The sequence below is a fragment of the Microtus ochrogaster genome, unplaced genomic scaffold (assembly GCF_000317375.1).
Source record: "Microtus ochrogaster isolate Prairie Vole_2 unplaced genomic scaffold, MicOch1.0 UNK15, whole genome shotgun sequence".
In the NCBI taxonomy this organism is placed as follows: Eukaryota; Metazoa; Chordata; class Mammalia; order Rodentia; family Cricetidae; genus Microtus; species Microtus ochrogaster.
In genome coordinates this window covers 3924009-3943402 of record NW_004949113.1, presented here as the reverse complement: position 1 = coordinate 3943402, position 19394 = coordinate 3924009, and the positions used below count along the sequence as shown (strand labels likewise).

The following is a 19394-nucleotide window of genomic DNA, read 5'->3' as shown; positions in this document are numbered from 1 at the left end:
TGCTGTCGACAGCTGATATTGCCTGGAGTGTGGCGCTGCAGAGACCTGAACCTGTGTAGGCCCCTCCCCATGCCCTGCCTGTGACCTCCCTCAGGTACTTTCCCTGAGCTCAGAGAACCCCTCAATGGTCTCTTGTGGAAGACTGCTGGAATGGAGCCCTGTGGCTGCAGCAGACTGGCAGCGTAGTTCTCCCCCACCCCTTCACGGTACCCGGACCCTTAATGAGCACCTCTTTACACCTGTGCTCCCTGGAGGGGCCCAGCTGATACCACACACTCCGGTATCACTTCCGTTCTCCCTTAGGGCTCAGGATTCAGGCTTCCTCGATGTCTCCCCAGCGATGTTGATGATGACAGAGGGGTGGGGACAGGACTGGACTGCACCTGGGTTGGGGAAAGACTGTGGCTTGACACCTGTGTTATTGGTCCCACAGGCACTGCAGGGCGAAATGGGCCTGGGGACCTGACTGTCCTCTCCTCCAGAGGAGAGCTGTGTAGTTTGCCGAGAAGGAGTTGTATTCCATACAGGTGCAGGCTGGGAGTCCCAGCCTTTGATTTACCAGGGGCCTGTAGTGCTTGCGCTTGACAGGTAGAGAGGCAGGGGTATCAGAAGTTCAAGATCTGGCCGAGCATAGTGACACATCTCTAATCCCAGTACTTAGGAGGCCGAGGCAGATGGATCTCTTTGATTTCAAGGACAGCTTTGTCTACATATCGAGTTCCAGGTCAGCTAGGGTTATATAGTGAGGTCCTGTATAAAAAATAAAACACAACCCCAAAACAGCCCAAGTAAATAGAATGCCTTTGATTCTAGTCCCTGTTGGGGGAGGGGCTTGCCTTGGATGATAATGAACAGAGAGCTGGGGTCACCTTCACCCCAGTATGCTGCTGTGGCTTCAGGTTTATAGGTTCTGTGCTGGAAGTGTGAGGTGGACTTGGGGCGGGGGTGGGGTGGATGAAGAGTGCATCTTTGGCCCTAGAGCGCCCTTGAGACAGACTTCCGCTTGCTGATTCTGGAACTGTCCAGCTGCCACAGTTCCTTCTGAGAGAGCAGATCTTTCTTTGGTCCAGTGTGTGCCTTTTGGGTCATCCTTGCTTCTCTATACAGACTGGGGACATGGTGATTTCTTCTAAGACTGGAGGGAAGTGCTGGCTCCCGGGAGGGATGTGGTTGAGGGCTTGTGTGTCCCCTTCCTGGGTGTACTGGAGGTCCTCAGTGGTGCTACTTCCACTGTCCGCAGTGATTTATACATTGGTCCCTTGGGCCACAGGATCTGTGCCGACAATAGCCCCTTCTAGTGAGATCTCTTCCAAGTGGGTTCTACTCACAGGCTGGTGATTCCTTCTCAGTTGGTGGGACTTGGGGGCACTTGGAGCCCACTCATGACTAGTTTGTTATTCTGATGTCACGGTGGCTCCCCGGGTACTGTGAATTGTACTTTTGGACTTCTATGCTTAATATTCATAGTGTTGACCCTGACCTTGCTTGTATCCTCCAGACTTCCTTCTGGGGCTGATCACCTGACAGCTTGCTACTTTGGGGCACTGTGTGTTCACCTGGCTTTACTTCCCTTTCTCCTGAGGCCATCTTCACTGTCTGGTCCCATCCTCACCTCTTCTGGGAGTTTTGTGGCCTTTGTGCCCTAGTATTGCTGCTGTGGCTCAAATGTCACTTGCCCTTTGGGCCTCCCACTCTTCTCACTTAGACACTTCATTCTGCAATCGGAGCCCAGAATCATTGGCTCTAAAATGATGGAGAACTCAAAAGTAAACGAAAATCTTCTAGGCATAGTGGGCACCCATCTTTCCTCCCAGCCCTTAGGAGGCAGAGGCAGGTGGATCTCAGTTTGAGGCTAGCCTGATCTCCACAGTGAGTTCCAGGACAGCCAGACTGCATAGTGAGACCCTTCCTTGAAACAAAGTAAATGATACACAAAATCAAAGAGTTCCTTTGATAGCATTCAGGAGCCTTCTAGAATGCCCAGTCTGGGTCTAGAGTGCGAATAGAGCATTATTGCCTTTGGTCCTTCCCCAGGGTTGCAAAGGGTAGTCACTATTTCAGCATTTACGTCATCAACAGCATCTCTACACCCTCCTCCAGTCAGCATGGTTCTACCAAGTCAGATACCCCATGTTTTGGAGAAAGTTGGTGGCGAACCTACCTGGTCTTCAGATCCCAATTCAAGAACTTCCTGCCTCTCAAAATGCCTTTCTGTGCTTGTCTGATTCTATCTATGTTTGGTGCTGTATGGTAACACGGACTTCCCTAGGGAAAGCCCAGGGGCATTGAAGCACTGTTCTCTGAAGACTCAAGTGAATGGGAAGTGAGGGACTGTGGCCTCATAGTTTCCACAGGGGCTCTTTGGGATGCTGTGGGGGTGGCAGAGCTGGGCCATGAGCAGCAGGGTGGGCTACATGGCCAGTAGAGGGCGCCCTTGGTGGGTACCATAGCGGGACACAGAAGCTGTGCAATTGAAGCAATCCAGTCTGAGTTAAGGCTTTCTTCATAAACCGAAGGTCATTCCAGTCGAGTGCCTCCCTGGGTCCCAAATTTCTAAGCTGTAAACTAGGGCCATACTGAAAGTGGTCATTGCCCAGGATGGTGGTGAAGAGTCACGATGTAAAACTTAGGAAGAGCGTGGCACTATGCTGGCCACGGGGAGGGATCAGTGTCACCATGCCCCAAACCCTGAAGGGTGCAAGGGGCACAGGGACTCAAACATTCATATACAGACAAGCAGTTTATTGAGGCTAAGGAGGGACACTAATAGATGGCAGGTGCCATTGGGGAGGGCTTCCTGGCTGCAGTGTCTCCAAGGACAGCTTGTGTTAGTCAAGCTGGAGCAAGGTGGTGTGCCAGGGAGCAGCAGAGGGCTCCAGAGGTTCAGCTACCTCCTTCCTGACAGAGGAGAAAGGCCATCTGCTCCCTCCATGGCCTCAGGGGTGTAGCTCTGCTTGCTGCGTGTTTGTCCCAGGAGCTGGTGCAGGGCATACCCACACCCTCCCACGGCCTCTGTGGGCTTCTGGACAGCGAGCAATTCTGACTTCTGATGCTCAGACTCGTTCAAGGGTAGAAATGCTATCCAAACACTCCTAATCTCAACCGAAGGATTGTTTTCTCATGGAAAGCTTCACGTATATTTAATCGTTTTAAATTGTTCCGAGTACCAATTAGACTTTTAATTTTGCTGTTCCCTCCAGCGACTGGATAATGTATATGGTTGATGTTTAATCAGAGTTGAATTTTCCTTCCTTCCTTTCCTTTCTCCCTCCCTCCTCCTCCTTTCCTCCCTCTCTCTCTTTCTTTCTCTCTCTTCCTCTCTTTCTTCTCCCTCCCTCCCTCCCTCCCTCCCTCCTTCCTTCCTTCCTTCCCTTCTTTCTTTCCAGAGAAGTGATGGGGATAAGACCATTTTCCTTCGGGGGTGGGGGTGGGGCAGTGCCAGGTGGCTCTGGATCTGAGGTTATCTGGGGTGGGGTTATGGGAGCTGCCTCCAGAGTATCAGTCTAAGTCCTCTCCTGCCTGCCTGCTTTGCTAATAGCTTCTCTGTCTGGAGAACCCGATGCCGCGTTAAATATATGGATTATCCAAAAATTTCTGCAGCAATAGGGTGAGTTATTATTGATTCACAGAGCACGACAAAACATCGCTGCATGAATTAGCAAACAGCTGTTTCTAATTTGAGTTTAGAACGGTACACAGAGGAACTTGTTTCTCTGTTCGCTCCTTTCATTTATAATGAATTTTAATCACCGCTACAGGTGAGAAAAATGTAGAAACAAGCTTGTATCTTGTGGAAGAAACAAAGGAGAGACAGATGCTAACAGATTTCCAGTCTGTGATAAAAGGGATGTTTTGGTACACTTTACATGTAATTAGAGTGCAGCTGTCTACAGTCCCGGGTCCATGAACGTGGCCGAATGTGGGCTCTGCCGATCTCCAAAGGGAGTGAAGAAAAACAGTGATTCAAGCCGAAAGCATGCTGTTTTTTTCTCTAGTCAGCAGGGTGCCCTGTGCACCGGCCTTCAGTAGCTTCTTGAAGCTCTCAGAGATGACTTAACAGGGTGCTGGCTCCTGGTGGAAGCAAGCAGAACAGTGTGGGTTTGCAGGAACCTTCTTGATTTCCAGTGCCCAGTGTTTGGGGAATTCTGGCGGGGGCAGATTGGGGAGCAGCCTCCCTTGCTGGCAGGATTTTGGTTCCGATACTCCTCTTTAGCAAGCTTGAGCGCAGCCAGTTCTCAGTGAGTTGATGAGTGCTGTTTTTTTTTTTTTTTTTCTGTAGTCTGTTTAATTTTTGTGATAAAATTCGAATGGGATTGCATTCACAATATCAGTGCTAAGTAAATTTGTCTAAGGAATGATGCAGCCAGCTGGCTGTGTGTTCTGCCAGGTCGGAGGTTTCAAGGGAAAAGATGACCTGCACTATGAGTCTGGAGGCCTTGGGAAAGGCAGCCCCTGTGGTGCTGTGCAGGGTAGTGTGGATGGGCTGCTGGGGCCTTGACTTTGCCATCTGTCATGAGTGTGTTGGTCTGGATGGCCTCAAAGGTGCCTTTCAGGTGGTGTCCTGGGGTTGGAAGTCGGGGCTACATCTGGCCTCGATACAGGTCATTTCTTTTGCCTTAAAACCCAGCATCTGCAGGGTAACTTGTGATCCTCAGCTCAATTCCTCTTTGCTAGCCACTAAGACTCAGGGAGATACTATCCCCATGTCTTGGCCATCGAAACTGCCAAAGCTGTCTTATTACTCTGTGACCACCTTGGTGACCTGTGAGCCAGCAACAACGGCTCTTCACTCCTTGCAGAACACTGATCATGGGTAGCATTTCACGGACACTCGCTTAATTTCATCTGTAGAATAACAGTAGTCGAGATTGTCAGTGCCCCCATTGTACAAAGGAGGAAACGTGAGTTTTATCTGTAAAACTAAGGCAGGATAATGAACTTGTGTAATGCCTTATGAATGGGATGTAATGGGGACAGGAGTGGGGCAAGCTCAGTTGCTGACTGATCAGCTGCTGGGAATACAAATGTGTTCTGGGTCTAGGCCATAAGGACCAAAGAGGGAAACTTCCTGGGTACGGGCACATAGGGAAACAAGTGCCCTTGGTCAGAAGGGGAACTGTGGCTCAGCTGTCCCGTGGCTATGTGGCCTGTCCCTTTAGGACTTTCCCGCCTCCTCCAGGGATGACCAGGAATGAAGGTGGACCTTTGAAAACCGTGCAGAGGTAGTTTGTGAGTTCATTGGTTTCCCCCAAATGCCTGATAACCGCACAGCTGCAGACTGCCTGGTTGTGGGGGAGGGCTATGGTGCCCTGAGGCCTCCCTGCTCAACGTGTCATTTCTCCTGCTTCAGCTGGTCAAAAGCAAATACCATAGGCTTTGTGGCACCTCTCTGGATTCCTTCATTCATGAGGTGACCTCCTTTGTATACGAAGGAGGACCTTTGCTAGACGGGGATCTGGGGTTTCTCCTGGGATGCTCACAGGTTGGCGGTCATTGAGTTCATTGCAGGGCGCCTGCCTGCAGAAGCAAATGCACCATCAGCGGATGGTGTTGCCCAGATGGTGTGAAGTGCTGTCACCCAACGCAGGCTCCAGGTTGGCAGTAGCTGCCTCAGCTATTCAGGGCCCCCTTTCTTTATTTTATGCATATGGTTATTTTGCCTATGTTATATATGCACACTATGTATATCCAAGGAGGCAGAAGAAGGTGTTGGATTCCCTGGAACTGGAGTTGCAGATGGTTGTGAGCCACCAGGTAGGTACTAGAAACCAAACCCAGGTCCCCTCTACCAGAGCAGGAAGTGCTGTTAACCACTGAGCTGTCTCTCTGCCCTTCTCCCTTCACTTTCTTCTGCCAGTCTTTGTGTCACTCTGGAAGGTGGTGATTTCTTTATTCCATCCTACAGAGGCTCAGAGAGGGGCAGTAGCTTGTCCAGTTCACACAGGTAATGAGCAGCAGCCCTTCTGAGTCTAGGGCAAACCTGTGTGTACATTTAGTCTGGAGCTCTGCTGCCATCTCTCTATGGTTGTCTTAATTTCTTTACTTTCTTGAGACAACTCTCAGTGTGTAGGGCCAGACTAGCCTGGAACTCGCAATGGAGATCAGACTTGCTTTGAACTCAGAGAGACCCACCTACCTCTGCCTCCTCAGTACTAGAATTAAACACATTTTGATTCTTTAATCCCGACTCTTTGGAAGGCTTATTAAGGTCCTCAATGGCAGCTCTTTTCTGTTTCATGACATTCTGGCAACCCCAGAGCTAGCAGGAAAAGGGAATGTCTGACAGTGGCCACCGTCTTGTTGGGGGACTGACGGGTCCCAGAGGTATGTGCCCAGGTGTGCCTGTGTGGTAAGGCAGAGGGGGGATTCCTGTCCTCTGTCAGCAAGAGTGCTTCCCCCAGCTTTCAAAGACCACTGACCTCTGCATATCTGTCTCTGCATGCAGACTCACCCTGAGGCGAGAATGGTCCCTGCCTTTCCTTACTGCAGTCTTATTGGGGACAATGACAACACCATATCCAGAAAAACCCTGAGCTCCTTGGGGAAGGAATGGGCAGGTTGGAACTGCAGCTATGTTTGGTGAAAACATAATTGTTATTCAGTATTTCAAGTGGGACCAAGTTGGACATTGTAGCTTTGTGGGTTTCTCAGATGTCTCCTCCCTCCCGCCCCCAGCTACTCCAATCCCTTTCCTTGGTGTGGCCTTTTGACTTTCTGGGAGCAGAGCCTTTGTCCTTTCAACACCCCAGTTTGTCAATTTAGAAAAATGTAATCATGACCTCTGGCATGAAAAGGCTCTTTCTTGTATTTTCTTTTTTCTTCCCTTTAGAATAGTTTTTAAAACCATCTAAAAGTGGTCTTAAAATATAAACAGATAATAATGAATAAATAGAGGTTGGATCAATAGCATCATAGGAGTCCAAGGGTGTAGGTATATTCCTTACCCTGAGAAACATTGACTATGGGGCAGGTTCAACAAATGTCCTGAATAGGGAGAAAAAAAACGAACAAACTGGGGGTGGGGGGTCACGAAGCTGAGACACCTCCTGCTGTGACCAGGCAGAATGCGTCACCTAGCTCTGCTCTTGGAGCCCCAGAGGTTCGAACAGACATGTCTACCTGAGTCTTAAACAGCAAGAGAGGGAATCCTTGTTTATGGTTGGTTATATAGTGCCAGGTCTGAGCCCCTCCCAGTGGTGACCTCATCACTGATGGCTCATGGCTCCACCCTCTGGGTTTGAGGTCCCCTCCCCCCCATCTGAGCCATCTTTTGCATCTGCAAACCATAGCACACTTTTGCAGGGTAGCAGACCTTTGCAGGGTAGCACACCTTTGCAGCTGAACGGTTCTACTCTCCACTCCTGCGTGTAGGGCTTGGAGCGTCGCTGGACGGCTTTCATCTTGTACCTTTTCTCACTCCCTGTCGGGCTAACCCGGCAGTGTTTCTGCTGGTATAAAAATTTTAAGACCCTTGTGGCTCTCCTGTGTGTTTCACGGGGAATTGCCCTTTAAGACAAGAGGTTTCTCCAGAGGCGGTTTCTAGAGAATTTTGTCTCTGCTGTTGGGTTTTGTTGAGATGGCTCGAGGACAGTGCTCCTAAGTCTCCCAGGCACTCTGTCTTGTTTGGGGAAGGTCTGCGAGGCAGAGCCTTCGTCTCTTATAACGGCCTTCTGTGTGACTCACCCCTGACCTCTTGATTTTCCTGAGGTGGCAGCAGAGTCCATGGCCACACCCTCTTTGCTCCTCTGCAGTGTGCCTTCCTAAAAGTAAAACAGTTCGAGAATTTCCCAAGGATGCCTCTTGGTTCCTTTTGCACATTTCTGCCTTTAGTCTATGTCTCCTTTCTTATTGTAAGCTGCAAGAAGAAGCCAGAAATACCTTCAACATTCTGCTAGAAAACCCAGTAAATACCTGCGTTTTTCCATTGTAGGCTCTTCTTCTCGTGCATCAGTGTGGGGAAGGGGGGTACGGGATGGGGACCACAGCACTCTAGCCTTCTGAGAGCATAGTTCTTTTTGGTAAGCCTTATCCATACAAGTGTCCCAGCCCCTGGCTCGTGCTGGATTAGGTTTCAATCCAAGGGGATTTTAGTTTTCAGGAAAACACAGAAGGAGAGCCAACAGTCACCTATACCCGTATTTCAGTTAACCTGCAAAAGGCTGCCCACCCCTTTACAAAGAATACATTCTTCTTAAGGTTTTTTTTTTTTTCCAGCTCATGGCCACTGTCCAGCTCCTGAGTCACTTTCCTATCACTAGGTGTGTGATCTGGTGGCACCCCACTCTTGACACCTAAGAGCTATACTGTTTCTTATTGCCACTGTAACAAATCCTATGTACATTGTAGCTTAAAACAACACAAAGTCCGGGACTAGAGAGGTCGCTCAGCTGTTAAGAGCACTTAAGTGTCTTTTAAGAGGTTCAATTCCCAGCACCCACATGGTGGCTCATAATCATCTATATCTCAAATTCCAAGTGGTGCAATTGCATATATTCAGGTAAAGCGCTCATATACATAAAAAAAAGAAAAAGGAAAAAAACAGCAACACAAAGTCACCGTATGGTTCTGGTGGTCAGAAGTCTGATAGACACATAGGGGAAAGGTCAGGGTGGTAGCAGAGGACTTTTGCCACTCATAGAGTCACCGCATTGGTCACTCGTGTGTCTTCAACCCCAGCAGCAATGGACTGGCTTGTTCTCCACCTCCCTTTCCTTGTTTAAAGACCCAGTGTCTCCAGAGGCCTCTCCCAGATAATCCAGAACCATCTCTGTATAAGGTGCTAACCAGCACCCCAGGTCATGGTTACAGGCTCATATCCATTAGCTTTTGCTTAGCACCGCCTCTGACTTTGGTTCTGTGCAGGGTCTGTAGGCAACCTGCTTCCTTTGCTTTCTTCATGGTTGTTTGGCAGCAGACCCCATCCATTCTGCTCCCCTACCACCAGCTTTGCCCAGGATACGTCTGTGTGTTGGATGGCTCCACTCCGCCTGAGATACTGTAGCTGGTTCCTTTAGATTTAACATGACCATTATCACCATGAAGTAGAACAAGAATGTCTGTAATGACATATAGGAGACCTTGACTTGAGTCATGGTGAAGAAACAGAACTTTATAGAAGATACTAGTTCCGTGGGAATGGGCTGTTGACATTCCTTCTTGGAGTGGGGCATCAAGACACTTCTCTTTGATTCCAGTCTCCATTCCTTCCTGCCCTAGCTGCGCATAATCTTAGAAACACTAAGTTAGAAAAGGTGAACCCTCAACAGCTGCCAATCAGTCGCATATCCTCCTGAAAGTGACCCAGTGTGCTCCTGTGTATGCCAGCTCGGACTGGATGGAACCTTTCTTCAGTCTGGACATTTCTTTTGAATTTACCAGGAAAGCCACAAAACACCTAGAGTTGTGTACTGGAAGCTTCAGACTTCTTGGGGAAACTTATTATTGCTGATTACTGAAAGTAGTTCCAGGAAAAAGCCTCAGGTGGCTCTGTCCACACATGGTAAAGGGCGTAGTTGGTTCAGGAGGGAATGGTGGCATCTCTAAGGCCAGCCATCATCAACTACACTCACCCCTGATGACCAGGGCCATAGACTCCCAGGCTCAAGTACTCTTCCTTGAAGGGAAAGCAGGAACATACCCAGATGCCCCACACTGCGTGTATCCTTTTGTGTCAGAAGGCCACTAATTTGAGTTCTGACTGACTCTACGGGAAGTGGTGTGTGTGTGACTTACAGCATATGCATGCAGGTCTTGCATGCTCTGGAGACACAGAAGACTGGGTTCTGTACACCCAGGCAGCTTTTTGGGGGTGGAACTGACCTCAGCGTAGCTGCACAGAACTTTTCAGGTCCTTTTGTCTCTGCACCAACAGCAGGATTTGGGGGACGCTGTCCCAAAGCCTCATTGCTCAGAGGATCGATTGAGCCTTTCTTCAAGGAGGAACCTGGTGCCCTGAGACCATTCCATTCCCATCCATCTTTGCTCATGGCAGACATTACCAGTTGATTTCAACTTTTCTTCACATGGATGGAACTTCTTGGGCTGGCAATGTCCTGGAGACCCAGAACTTCCTGGGCTTCAGCCGTGCTCGTCTTGTTACTGAAGCAGGGGTCTCTGCTAATGCGTTTTATGATTGTCTCTTCATCTCGCTGCTGGAGGGTCACTTTCTCCTCTGCCCATGCCTCCTATGGCTGGATGATCACTTTTAGGTAATTCCTGTGGATCTGAAGGCTAGGCCACCCTCCCTCCAGGATCCTGGCACCCTCAGTAGCTGCTCATTGATATTCTTTGATAGGAGCAGCTACGAACTGTGCCCCCTGCCTTCCTGGGTGGCTGTTCCATGATGCCTGCCAGTTTCCAGTGCATCCATTGCAGCCGTACCTTGCTGCACTTGCTGTGGTCACACCTGCCCCTAGCACCTTGGCAGTCTCTGAATTTGATCCCACAAGCCTGGAATGCACTTGCTTATCCTGCAGATATATTTAAAAGCCCAGTTAATCGTCTTTTTACTTAATTGATTTTTTTTTAATCAAAATTTCCTCCTCTCTTATGCCTGTGTATGTGTATGTGTTTTCCTCCAGCAGACAGCAGAAGTCTTCTATAAAGCATTTCCTTCCAGGCCTCTTTGCTGGATTAGCCATTTTCAAATGAATTTAATCTCCATTTTGAAAGTAATTTTTCTCCTCATTCTGTTCTTTGACCATGCTCGTTCGAGAGGAGGGAACTGCTGAGGGGCTGGCATTTGTCACTCTATCTCCCATCTCAGCATTGTGGATGAAGCTACCAATTGAATAGGATTAAGTAGGTTTGTTTCCTGGCTCTACTGCCTGGCAGCTGGTTGGCACTGGGCAAAGCAGCCTCTGTGCATCGTTTTCGCCTGTACATGGAAAGGAAGTAGTAATACGCCCAGCTCATTGAACTGTTGAGGACTGAATTAGTGCATGGAAAGTTAGAGAAGAATGCCTGGTTCGCAGAAAATCTTCCTTTGAAGGTGGAAAGCTGGCTGGACAAGGGAGGCATTCCAGGAACCCACTTGTTGCTGAACCCTGACCGTTGACCTTGAAGGGAACCTTGAGATGCCCTTGGCCCCATTTCCACTCTCCTCCCTTTCCTTTCTGTACTCCTGCCAGCGGCTGTGTGGTCATGCTAGTTCTGGGTAGTTGTGCTTGCTCAGGGGTGGGCACGCTTCTGCAGCGGAAGTGCTAACACTGTTTTAGGGGTGTGTGTTCCTGTGAGGAACAGGAGTGTCCCCTTCCTCTGCTGATGCCCGTGTAGGTCCAGTGGAGCCCTGGCCCCTGCTCCTCTCTCTAGTTTTCTTCTGGTGCCATTGGCTAGATGTCTCCAGGGCACTTGGAGCAGGTGGGCGGAGAACCACCAGGGTGAAGTGATTTTTGAATAGCCGTCTCTAAGCAGGGCAGCCAGTTTGGACTTCACATGTCAGCGTGCCCCTTTCCTCTGATTGGGCCCTTTCATTTTAAGGAGCCTTATTTTCATTTCAATTCGGATTATTATGATCTCAGCAGTGGTTTGGTTTGTTGATGGAGAATAATGCACTTCCTTTTCACTTTGAAACCTGTTTGCAGAAAATAAAGCCAAGCAGTTAGCCCCACAGTGAACTTTGGGTACCTTGCACAACCGGGCAGGTCTTGATTCCCTTCATGGCGGTGGCAGTTGAACGGCTCATGTCAGCCTAGGTTGGGATACTGTCCAATTGGGAGATGCAGGGCTCAACTCTGTGAAGCATCCAGCTTTGTGTGATGGGCAGGTTGCTCACCCCTCTGACTCTCAGCATCCCCACCTCAAACGGGGTGCTCCCGCAGACCACCAGCCACAGGAGCTGTGAAGGCTGAAAAATTCGTTGAGATAACAGACATGTATAGTGCTGGCATGCGGGACATGAACGATAAATGTAGCTGCTAAAAATAGCACTAGTGGTACTAATTAGAATTAATTATTATCATTGGCAAAATACTGCTTTTGTTTACCAGCTTTATAGAAGTCTAATTTGCATGCTGTAACGTTCACTTGCTTTACTGTGCTGCTCAGTACCTCTGTAGGCAGTCCACAGAACTGTACGGGCTTTTGCAGCTATGGCTAAATCCACTTCCGTTTCCTCGACAGACTTTGCTTGCCAGTTTGACATTGACTGTGGCGCCCACTTTCAGCCTCAGGCAGTCCTGAGTGGGCTCTGTCTGTGGACGAGCCTGTTTGCAACATGCGTGCCAATGGAACTCGAGTGGGCTTCCTATTAATTTCCTCATTCACCCCCTCACAGTGGTTCTTTTTTTAAACGTATTTACTGAATCTCAGAGGTTGAGAGGATCATCCATGGTGTGGATGAGTTGCTGGGGGAGCTTGGAAGCTCAGGGGTGTAGGTAGCTGCCCTTTGGTCATCAGTTAGGACGAAGGTTTTAGGAACCAAGGACTGTTAGAGACATGCTAGTTCAGGCTTGTCCCAAGGGCAGAGTGCCTTCCTGGTGTCACCTTCCTGCTTGTTCGTTTTCTCCGCTCATCGGGTATCTAGAGGGCTTCTCTGAGCATCGGTGGTCTCTCCCTGAGATGTATGCCCTGAACAGTTCCTACCTTTTTCTTTCATTGCTTGTCAGGATTTTGTTTCTGGGATCCATCTCAGTTTCCCCGTCTGTACAGTGGGAGTGCCCTGGTTCCCACCTCCCCAGAGATGGTGAGAAAGTCCCTGGTAGAGGCTGGGCACACTGGAGAAGTTCTATGGTAGTTTGGGTATTTCTGAGCTAAGATATCAAAATAACGTAAAGCTAGCTGAGCCTGGCCAATGGGCAGAGGCCAAGCAAGTCCCTGCTCCATCCGTCTCTTCCCCTGGGTCCCTTTGTCTGTGCCCCTCAGAGCCCAGCTGGCAAAGGCTGGGAATTAATAGGCAAGGGATAAGGCACCTCCCGCTGCGCCTAATCTAGGAAGCTGGTAGCGGCTGCGTCCTTCCCGGCCAAAGGGCCTGTAACGTGAGGCCCCCAAGAGAGAAGGTGCCCTCACTCCAGGAGGGCGTTCCTAGGGGTGCTGGGCTTTAGAGGTGAGGAGGCTGCTGGGAGACACAGAACGGAGGCTGTGGAAAGCAGTCTCCATCAGGCGGAGCTGGACCCGCTGTGCCAGCCAGGGGTAACTCTTTATGCTTTGGAAGCTGAGGGTGAGGGGGTGGGCACTGGGGCTGTGATGGGAGCCTGGGGCCTGCCCAGTGCTAGTTACGAGGAGCTGTCCTGCCAGCTCTTGGGTTGGTTTTTTTTTTTTTTTTGTATTTTTAAATTTTTTTTTTAAATAAGCTCTTGTGTTCAGCAGAAACAGCAGTGTGACTACAGAGAGCCTTGGACAGGAGCCCTGGGTCTGTGATGGTATAGTTGTGTGTCTAAGATGTGTGTTTAAGTATCAGTGTGTATGGCATCCATAATGTGGATGTTGTGACTCTGGTGTTCGGGCTGTATACACACATACAACACTAAAGCAAGGGCGAGTGTACCTGTACCTGTGAATTCGTGTGGGAGTGCACGTGTCTGTGATTGTGTGAACGTATATATAGGTGTGTGTTTTGGGAGCTATGTGTAAGGTGTGGTGAGCACATGTTCTTAGGTATGTGAGTGGGGTTTGGGGGGCATTGCGCACACACATGGTTGCCTGTGTTGGGTGTGAGGCTCTCCACCCTCTTCTCATCCTGTGGGTAAGGGGCAACTTCTGTGAGGTTTTTCTGAGGATTGAGCTGGCCGGCTGGAGGCTGGCAGTGTGGCCAGGGGCCCTGGTCTCATTCCTCGGGGTCACGAGACAAGGTCAGCGCAGCAGAATCTGGGCTTTTGTTTGTCTCTCCCCTGCCCACAGCGGCCTGTGGTCTGTTTCATTCATTATTAAGTTTTAAATCCACTCGACGAGAAACTTGAGCCTCCGAATGCCTTCCTGCTCGTGCTGGCTCTGTCCAACCCCCGCTGTGCTTTCTGAACTTCGCTGGCTTTATTTGCTGCGTCCTGTGTGCCTTTGTTTTCCCAGAAATGGGCAGCCCGGAGGTTTGTTTAGCTTCCATCAGAGGTTGGAAGGGCCAGAGAAGTCCCTCTTGTCTCTGGCGAGCACAGAGTCCCTTAGATGAGTGAAGGTTTGCTAGCCCTGGGCTCTGGCCTTTGGTGGCCTGGTCCATCCTTATGGCTATCACCTGGGCTCCTGGGTGAGTAGGATAAAGCCGGGGTTGGAAACAAAGAAGACAACTCCTTGGGGACACTGACTGGGTACCTTAGGTCTTCCTTTCTGCCCTCAGCTTGCTTCATTTGCATCCTGGAGTCTGATGTTGGGGGCCCTGCACCCCTTATTTCCAACTTCTTCACTCCCCATCCATGGATATGATGGTACTGTTAAAATCAAGGGCGTTTTCTGTCCTTGCTAAAATTGGTGCCCAAAGGATCAGTTGGATTCCTCTTAAAACTGGGGGCCTGGAGGCTAGGGGCTGAGGGCTGATGGAAGTTGACTCCCAGATGTGGTTGGAATTAGGAGACTTGGATTCCTTTTGGCCTATGGGACTGATGGTCTGTGAGGTCATTTCCGGTGACTTTGTCCAGGCTGCCCCTCCCCCCCCCCCACCACCAGGGAAGTGGCTGCTGGCTGTTCCTCTCGTGGGGGTGTACTGCATCCAACCAGGTTTAGACAGGTGTCATCGTGGAAAAGACACTTGCTTTCAGTACCCTGCCACCTCTCCGCCGTGTCCTGTGGATGGGAAGGCCTGTATGTCCACTTACTTCCGGCCCCATCATCCGCCCGCCCCTGCAGCAGCCGGCCAGCTGCACAGCCTCTGCCGAGAGCTGTCGAGAAGCTGGCTCTGTCCTTGCTTCCCAGTGGGCCTGGGAATTGCCTCTAATCTCTCTTCTGCCTTCCCCTGCAGATGGTGATGACGACCCACAGCTCTCCTGGGTGGCTTCATCTCCCTCCAGCAAGGATGTTGCGTCACCTACGCAGATGATCGGAGATGGTTGTGACCTCGGCCTCGGTGAAGAGGAAGGAGGCACCGGCCTGCCGTACCCTTGCCAGTTCTGCGACAAGTCCTTCATCCGCCTGAGCTACTTGAAGAGGCACGAGCAGATCCACAGCGACAAGCTTCCGTTCAAGTGCACCTACTGCAGCCGCCTCTTCAAGCACAAGAGGAGCCGAGACCGGCACATCAAGCTGCACACAGGCGACAAGAAGTACCACTGTCACGAGTGCGAGGCGGCTTTCTCCCGCAGCGACCACCTCAAGATCCACCTGAAGACCCACAGCTCGAGCAAGCCATTCAAGTGCAGTGTGTGCAAGCGCGGCTTCTCCTCCACCAGCTCTCTGCAAAGCCACATGCAAGCCCACAAGAAGAACAAGGAACACCTGGCTAAGTCGGAGAAGGAGGCCAAGAAGGACGACTTCATGTGTGACTATTGTGAGGACACCTTTAGCCAGACGGAGGAGCTGGAGAAGCACGTGCTCACCCTGCACCCACAGCTCTCCGAGAAGGCGGACCTGCAGTGCATTCACTGCCCTGAGGTCTTTGTTGACGAGAGCACGCTGCTTGCCCACATCCACCAAGCCCACGCCAACCAGAAACATAAGTGCCCCATGTGCCCCGAGCAGTTCTCCTCGGTGGAAGGTGTGTACTGCCACCTGGACAGCCATCGGCAACCAGACTCCAGCAATCACAGTGTCAGCCCTGACCCTGTGCTGGGCAGCGTGGCTTCTATGAGCAGCGCTACGCCTGACTCCAGCGCCTCGGTGGAGCGTGGATCCACGCCAGACTCCACTTTGAAGCCACTGAGGGGGCAGAAGAAGATGCGGGATGATGGGCAGAGCTGGTCCAAGGTGGTCTACAGCTGCCCCTATTGTTCTAAGCGGGACTTTACCAGCCTGGCTGTGCTAGAGATTCATCTGAAGACCATCCACGCGGATAAACCTCAGCAGAGCCACACGTGTCAGATCTGCCTAGACTCCATGCCCACCCTTTACAACCTCAACGAGCATGTGCGCAAGCTACACAAGAGCCACGCCTACCCTGTCATGCAGTTTGGCAACATTTCAGCCTTCCACTGCAACTACTGCCCTGAGATGTTCGCCGATATTAACAGCCTGCAGGAGCACATCCGAGTCTCCCACTGTGGCCCCAATGCCAACCCTCCTGATGGTAATAACGCTTTCTTCTGCAACCAGTGCTCCATGGGCTTCCTCACTGAGTCCTCCCTTACTGAACACATCCAGCAGGCACATTGCAGCGTGGGTAGCACCAAGCTGGAGTCTCCTGTCGTGCAGCCCACGCAGTCCTTCATGGAGGTCTACTCCTGCCCTTACTGTACCAACTCTCCTATCTTTGGCTCCATCCTGAAGCTCACTAAGCACATCAAAGAGAACCACAAGAACATTCCTCTGGCACACAGCAAGAAGTCCAAGGCAGAGCAGAGCCCCGTCTCCTCTGACGTTGAGGTGTCTTCCCCAAAACGGCAGCGTCTCTCTGGGAGCGCCAATTCCATCTCGAATGGCGAGTATCCCTGCAATCAGTGCGACCTCAAGTTCTCCAACTTCGAGAGCTTTCAGACCCACCTGAAGCTGCACCTGGAGCTGCTGCTTCGGAAGCAGGCCTGCCCCCAGTGCAAAGAAGACTTTGACTCCCAGGAGTCCCTCCTGCAGCATCTGACGGTGCACTACATGACCACGTCCACCCACTATGTCTGCGAGAGCTGCGACAAGCAGTTCTCCTCCGTGGACGACTTGCAGAAGCACCTACTGGACATGCATACCTTCGTGCTCTACCACTGCACCCTGTGCCAGGAGGTCTTCGACTCCAAGGTGTCCATTCAGGTGCACCTGGCTGTGAAACACAGCAACGAAAAGAAGATGTACCGCTGCACGGCCTGCAACTGGGACTTCCGCAAGGAGGCTGACCTGCAGGTGCATGTGAAGCACAGTCACCTCGGCAACCCGGCCAAGGCTCACAAGTGCATCTTCTGCGGTGAGACCTTCAGCACCGAGGTGGAGCTCCAGTGCCACATCACCACGCACAGCAAGAAGTACAACTGCAGGTTCTGCAGCAAGGCCTTCCACGCCGTCATCCTGCTGGAGAAGCACCTGCGGGAGAAGCACTGTGTGTTCGATGCAGCTGCAGAGAACGGCACGACCAACGGGGTGCCCCCCACCTCCACCAAGAAGGCAGAGCCTGCTGACCTGCAGGGCATGCTGCTCAAGAACCCCGAGGCACCAAACAGCCATGAGGCGAGTGAGGACGACGTGGATGCGTCAGAGCCCATGTATGGCTGTGACATCTGCGGTGCAGCCTACACCATGGAGGTGCTGCTGCAGAACCACCGGCTTCGGGATCACAACATCCGGCCCGGTGAGGATGACGGCTCACGGAAGAAGGCGGAATTCATCAAGGGCAGCCACAAATGCAATGTTTGCTCACGGACTTTCTTCTCGGAGAACGGGCTCCGGGAACACCTGCAGACGCACCGGGGCCCTGCCAAGCACTACATGTGTCCCATCTGTGGTGAGCGCTTCCCCTCGCTGCTGACGCTCACGGAGCACAAGGTGACCCACAGCAAGAGCCTGGACACGGGCACCTGTCGCATCTGCAAAATGCCCCTGCAGAGCGAGGAGGAGTTCATTGAGCACTGCCAGATGCACCCCGACTTGCGCAACTCCCTCACTGGCTTCCGCTGTGTGGTCTGTATGCAGACTGTCACCTCCACGTTGGAGCTCAAGATCCATGGCACCTTCCACATGCAGAAGCTGGCGGGCAGCTCGGCTGCCTCCTCCCCCAATGGCCAGGGCCTGCAGAAGCTCTACAAGTGTGCCCTGTGCCTCAAAGAGTTCCGTAGCAAGCAGGACCTGGTCAGGCTTGATGTCAATGGGCTTCCCTATGGCCTATGTGCCAGCTGCATGGCCCGTAGTGCCAATGGACAGGTGGGTGGCCTGGCCCCACCCGAACCTGCTGACCGGCCCTGTGCTGGTCTCCGCTGCCCTGAATGCAACGTGAAGTTTGAGAGTGCCGAGGACCTGGAGAGCCACATGCAGGTGGACCACCGTGATCTTACACCAGAGACCAGTGGGCCCCGGAAAGGGGCCCAGACGTCACCAGTGCCCCGGGTAAGTGCAGCCTGACAATCATTCCTTCGCCTAGCCTCCTTGGGGATCAATGGGTACTCAGAGAAATGACAGCTCTGCCTGTGTGCTTCCTAGTGGTATGTCTTATAGCAGCTCAGAGAGCAGCACTGCCCAAGTGAGTTAAGAGCATCTACTCTGTCCTGTGTCACCAACATTTCCTTCCATCTGCGTGGTGCGCATTTTATTTATTTATTTATGTATCTTTCCTCTCTGGGTCTGGTTTGTCAAGAGCTCACGTATACAATGGGAGTAACGGTCATCCTGATACCCTAGATTTGTGAGGAGCCAGTGCCATGCAGCCAAAGTGCCCAGCAGAGTAAATGGTTAATCTGCAGTCCATGTTCCTTTTGTGATGACCAGCGTCTTCGCTGTTTGTCTGGAGTGAACTGACTACCTGGCTCACTGTGTCTTCTTGAGTGAGGCACTTCTTAGCTCTGGGCTCTCAATCTTAGATTCCTGTAGTGCAGATCCTAGTGATGACAGGTATATACCTGAGTAGAACCAGGCATTGGTTGGGATTGTATATGCTTGCTACAGCCTCTGCCGACAATATGTCATGGACAGCATCATGGTAGCTGGTGCAGTTATGGTATGGGGAAGACCCTTGAGTATGGTATAGCAATTGTGTGATGTAGTCATCAAATTTGTCTGGAGCTCCCCTTATGTTTTGTTGTTGTTTGTTTGTTTAATAATTTATTTAACTTTATTTTATGTGCATTGGATCCCCTGGAACTGGAGTTACCGTTTTGAGCTGCCATGTGGGTGCTGGAAACTGAACCCGGGTCCTCTGGAAGAGGAGCCAGTGCTCTTAACTGCTGAGTGCCCCTTATGTTTGGAGGAGTCTGTGAGCCAGGAGTGGATCCCACCTTTGAGACTTACATAACCAGGAGAGCCATGGGCTCATAACATGTTGTTCTGATTGAGGCAGAGGATTATGGGTTGGCAGTGGGCCCACTAGGACCTTGGCGTTAGGTTGGTGAACACCTGAGGTGGTTGCAGCCTGCGTGGCCTTTGAGCGTCAGACAGCCTGGGCCCGAAATTCCCACCACATTTATGTTGTGTTTCCAGATGGAGGAGGCATCACGTAGGTCTCAAGAGTATCTCTCCCTCAAGGGTTGCTGCTGGTGCCACTGATAGGGAGGCAGACTGGGGAAGCCACCTGCCACGGATGCTTGCTGAAACGTGGGGGTGTTTGCTAAAGGTGTTTGGTCTCAGGATAGGAACACAGATTTGGGGTTGAGAGAGGAGGAGGAGGAGGAGGAGGAGTAGGAGGAGGAAGA

The 19394-nt window shown here is 51.3% G+C and overlaps 1 protein-coding gene across 1 annotated transcript in view; it reads left to right on the top strand.

The window, feature by feature from the left end:
* Znf423 (zinc finger protein 423) overlaps positions 1-19394 on the top strand; it is a 244273-nt gene that overhangs the window by 106700 nt on the left and 118179 nt on the right. The window contains exon 3 of the mRNA XM_026789188.1: positions 14882-18096. Coding sequence (XP_026644989.1) covers positions 14882-18096 — 3215 coding nt within the window. The remainder of the gene's footprint in view (positions 1-14881; positions 18097-19394) is intronic.